The following is a 5,285-nucleotide window of genomic DNA, read 5'->3' as shown; positions in this document are numbered from 1 at the left end:
AGATTGCTGTGTTGAGAAGATAATATCGAAGATTATACCTTCTCATATCTTTCAGTTACTGTTTCTATCTCACAATCTATCTTACCTTTTAAGGTCGTTCGTTATCCCTTAGATCTTGGAATTGGTCCACTATTAATGGCAAGTGGTTACCTGCCTTGATATTTTGGCCTTATCGTATGTTTTCCTTTAGCTTTATATAAGCTGTTTATGATGAATGGAATAATAAGCTTGTGTGCTGGTTCTCTCGTGGATGTAGGCTATTAGCCGAACCACGTAAATCTGTTGTTACTTCTTTTCTTTCTGTCAACATGGTATCAGAGCATTAAGCTCTTCCGCACCTTCTCTGTTGGCGTTGTTCGTGTTTCTCATCCTCCATGACGAGCAACAGCTCCACCAGCGGTGATTCATCCTCACAGACCTGCAACAGTGATCAGCAGCGTATTCTCATCCATGAACAGGCAAGTCCAAACCAAAAAATTACTTCAATTCTGTTAAATGGCCAGAACTACTTGTCATGGTCGAAATCTGCCAGCTTATTTCTAAGTGGCAAAGCCAAAACTGGATTTATTACTGGAAAATTGCCCCGTCCTGATTGTTTAGACGCCAAATTTGATGAATGGCAGTCTGGAAACGATCTTGTTATGTCATGGCTGTTAACCTCCATGGAACCGAAAATTGCTGAATGTTTCTTGTTTCTAAATACTGCTGAAGAAATCTGGAGAACAGCCAAAGAACTCTACGGACAACAATACAACATTGCTCGAATGTTTCAATTATCCCAAGATATCGGTAATCTCAAAAAACAGAATCAAACCGTGAGCGAATATCTTGGTAAAATTCGAGGGATGTGGGATGAACTCGATTCATACAAACTGATTGTTGCTGACCCTATTACTCTGCAAAAACTTCGAGAACAGGAAAAGATTTTTCAGTTTCTTGCAGGCCTAGGGACTGATTTTGAAAACCTTCGAAGCCAAATTCTTATGACTCAAGATCTTCCCTCTCTCAATGTTGTTTGTTCTACAATACTGAGAGAGGAAGCCAGGAGAAAAGTGATGAATCAGACGGACACGATCACTGAAAATCTAGATCGTGTGGCTCTTCAAATTAACTCTAATAGAGGTACTAATGTTGTCATGAGAAGATCAAAAGGGAAGAGGCCTTATTGCACCTATTGCCGGAAAGAAGGACACATTCGGGAAAGATGTTGGACTCTTCATGGAAAGCCGAATATAAATAAAACTGAAAATTTCAAGAACAAGGATTTGACAAATGCCACCAGTGATTCAGCCAATGTCGTCCACCAACATGATCAGAATGGTCCTACAGGCACTCCAATTACTATGGAAAAACTGACTGAACTTTTCAACTCTTATAGCAAAGCTGGATTTTCTTTTGTCCCTAGTGCTCACACAGTGTCCAATTCCATTGATTCAGGTAATTATTTTCCTTCATCTGATTCCATTTGGATTGTCGACAGTGGGGCGTCAGATCATATGACGCAGTCCCGTGACTTATTAAATAATCTAAGTCAAGTTCATAACAAAGGGCCAGTTACTATTGCTGATGGAAATCTTATTCATGTCCATGGTATTGGAGATTTTTCTTTTAAGCAACATATCTCAAAGGCTTTATATATACCTGGCCTTGCCTCTAATCTTTTATCCGTGGGACAACTCACAGAAAGCATTGACTGCAATGTTATTTTTTCCCCAACTAATGTCATTTTTCAGGACCGAAAGACAGGGAAGACGATTGGTGAAGGACAAAAGTCAGGAGGACTCTACAAAATTAATCTCAACAGTTATGCATCAATGGCAAAAAGAAAGGATCTCAGTAAATCATGGCACTGCAGATTAGGACATCCCTCAAACTATGCTCTTAGAACTTTATTTCCAGATACTCAATTTGATTGTAGCAGTTGTGATACTTGCAAATTTGCTAAATTAGCTCATTGTTCTTTTTCTCAAACTGAGAGTGCATCAACTCAGATGTTTGAGTTAATTCATTCTGATGTGTGGGGACCTGCTTCTGTGGAGGCATATTCAGATTATAGATATTATGTTTTCTTTATTGATGATTACTCAAAATATTGTTGGTTATATCTTCTAAAGTCTAAAGATGAAGTTCCTAAAGTCTTTACAGAATTTTATGCATTCATAGAAACTCAATATGATTCAAAAATAAAGGCTATTAGAACCGACAATGGATCAGAATTCAAAAATAAAATCTTCGAAGATTTTGAAAAAAGAACTGGTCTAGATCATCAATTCACTTGTGTCGGCACACCTCAACAAAATGGTGTGGCGGAACGAAAAAACAGACATCTTTTGGAGATGACCAGAGCTCTTTTGTTTCAGATGAATGTGCCTAAGAAATTTTGGAGTGATGCTGTTCTCACCGCATGTTATCTTATAAATAGACTTCCTAGCAAAGGTCTGAAAAATAAGTCTCCGTTGGAAATTTTAAAAGGTCGTAAAATTGAGTTATCTCACTTGCGGACATTTGGGTGCACTGTGTTTATTTCAGTTAGGAGTGATAAGCTCAGTCCACGTGCCATTAAATGTCTATTTCTTGGATATTCCAGTTCAAAGAAAGGATACAAGTGCTATGATGTTCAGAACAAACGTCTTTATATCTCTCGTGATATTATGTTTAATGAGAATGTTCCTTATTTTTCTAATACTACTGAGATACTCAATGATGACTTTCAGGGGGAGAATCAAACTGTCCTTCCCAGCGTGGACTGGACAAAAGACTTGGTTCTATCTAAGCAGCGTCAAAATCATAATGCAGAAAGCATTGCTGAGGATTCTTCACATCAAAATGAAGAAGATAGAAGTTCATCCCATCATGATGCTATTCCTATAAGACGCTCTGAAAGAGTGACTAGACCTCCTAGCCATCTTAAGGACTTTGTTACATTCAGTTCTACTAATCATCCTATAGAAAAGCACATTGGATATGATCATCTATCAAAAGCATTTCTGACGTGCCTCAATGCCATCGACAAACACAGAGAACCTATAAATTATTACGAGGCCAAGGATCAAGCTACTTGGGTTCAAGCCATGGGAGAAGAACTTGATGCGCTACACAAAAACAAAACTTGGGAAATTTGCCAACTTCCAAAAGGAAAAAAGGCTGTGGGATGTCGCTGGATCTACAAAATAAAATACAAAAGTGATGGGACAATTGAACGTTTCAAAGCACGCCTTGTTGCTAAGGGATTTACTCAGACCTATGGAATAGATTACGAAGAGATCTTCGCACCTGTCGCAAAAATGAACACTGTAAGAATCCTTCTCTCTCTAGCCAGCAATTTTAATTGGGAGTTATTTCAACTGGATGTAAAAAATGCATTTCTCCAAGGAGACCTTGAAGAAGAAGTCTACATGCATTTACCGCCTGGTCATCCCCAAGAAGGTAACCCTAACTTGGTTTGCAGGCTTAGAAAATCTCTCTATGGTTTAAAACAATCACCCAGAGCATGGTACTTGAAACTAAGTCAAGTGCTAGAAGAGAGAGGCTTTCAAAGATGCATTGCTGATAATTCACTGTTTGTATTACATTTCTGTGGCAAAACTACCATTGTATTAATCTATGTAGATGACATAATTATCACAGGAGATGATATTTTTGAAATATCAAAAGTTAAAAATCATCTACATAAAAGATTTGATATCAAAGATCTTGGTCAACTTCGATACTTCTTGGGAATAGAAGTTGCTTATTCAAAAAAGGGAATTTTCCTAAGCCAAAGAAAATATGCCCTTGACCTCCTTAAGGATTCAGGCAAACTTGGAGTCAAACCTGCTGACACTCCCATAGAAGCCTATACCAAATTTGATCTTAATGAAGAAGTTATTCCACAAAGAGATATTGAACAATATCAGAGATTAGTTGGTCGACTCATATATCTCACTGTTACTAGACCAGACATCTCTTATGCAGTCAGCTCTATAAGTCAATACATGCACTCTCCAAGACCTTGCCATGTAAAAGCTGTTGAACGCATCTTGAGGTATATAAAGAAAAGTCCAGGACAAGGACTGGTTTACACAAGAAATGGGCACAATATGGTTGAAGGATATTCAGATGCAGATTGGGCTGGAAGTGAAGACAGAAAATCAACTACAGGCTTCTGCATATTTGTTGGAGGCAATTTAGTCTCATGGAAAAGTAAGAAGCAAAACACTGTTTCAAGGTCTAGTGCTGAAGCAGAGTACAGGGCAATGGATGGCTGCCACCACTTGTGAAATGAGCTGGACGAAGTCTATTCTCAATGAGATAGGAATAGTTATAACTAGTCCTATGAAAATGAATTGTGACAACAAATCTGCCATTCATATAGCCTCAAATTCTGTTTTTCATGAGAGGACTAAACATATAAAAATCGACTGTCATTATATCAGAGAAAAAGTTCAAAAAGGAGAAATCATCTTGCCTTATACAAGAAGCATTGATCAGTTGGCTGATGCTCTTACCAAAGGAATGAGTCGATTACAATTACAAAATACACTCAACAAGTGGGGTTGCTTCAATATTCACACCCCACTTGAGGGGGAGTGTTGAGAAGATAATATCGAAGATTGCTGTGTTGAGAAGATAATATCGAAGATTATATCCTCTCATATCTTTCAGTTACTGTTTCTATCTCACAATCTATCTTACCTTTTAAGGTCGTTCGTTATCCCTTAGATCTTGGAATTGGTCCACTATTAATGGCAAGTGGTTACCTGCCTTGATATTTTGGCCTTATCGTATGTTTTCCCTTGGCTTTATATAAGCTGTTTATGATGAATGGAATAATAAGCTTGTGTGCTGGTTCTCTCGTGGATGTAGGCTATTAGCCGAACCACGTAAATCTGTTGTTACTTCTTTTCTTTCTGTCAACAAATATGACTCATCTGAGAAAGAGACATATTGAAAGCAATGAACACTGATTTCTCTTAGCTCACAATAGTCCTGATTTCAGTTGGAACTCCCTAATAATCTGGAGGAAATGCCTGATGGGAGATTTTTTGTCTGCAAGAAAAAACAATGCATCATCTGCAAACAGAGAGTGGCTCTAACTAAAACCCTTCACTGTGACAGGAACAATTACTTTTTCACTTTCTGCTAGTTGCAGCCTTCTGCCAAGCCTTTCCATGATAGTCAGGAACATGAAGGGGGGGGGGGGGGTAAGGGGTCACCTTGACAAATACTCCTGCTGCTAGCAAACTTGGGCCCTGGTTCACCATTTATCACAACAGCAAACTTCGGGTTGGAGATACAAACCATAA

General features: G+C 38.4%; 1 protein-coding gene across 1 annotated transcript; it reads left to right on the top strand.

Annotated features, from left to right (window-relative positions):
• The first annotated feature begins 374 nt into the window (after nucleotides 1–374).
• On the top strand, nucleotides 375–4,259 carry LOC149813007 (uncharacterized). Its single transcript, XM_089991047.1, has 3 exons — nucleotides 375–1,437; nucleotides 2,530–3,293; nucleotides 3,744–4,259. Exons 1-3 carry the CDS (start codon nucleotides 375–377, stop codon nucleotides 4,257–4,259), a joined length of 2,343 nt encoding a protein of 780 aa, XP_089847173.1.
• The last annotated feature ends 1,026 nt before the right edge of the window (nucleotides 4,260–5,285 follow it).

Source organism: Nuphar pumila, chromosome 16 (assembly GCF_984573655.1).
Source record: "Nuphar pumila chromosome 16, dmNupPumi1.hap1.1, whole genome shotgun sequence".
NCBI lineage: Eukaryota > Viridiplantae > Streptophyta > Magnoliopsida > Nymphaeales > Nymphaeaceae > Nuphar > Nuphar pumila.
This window is presented reverse-complemented; position numbering and strand designations above follow the sequence as displayed.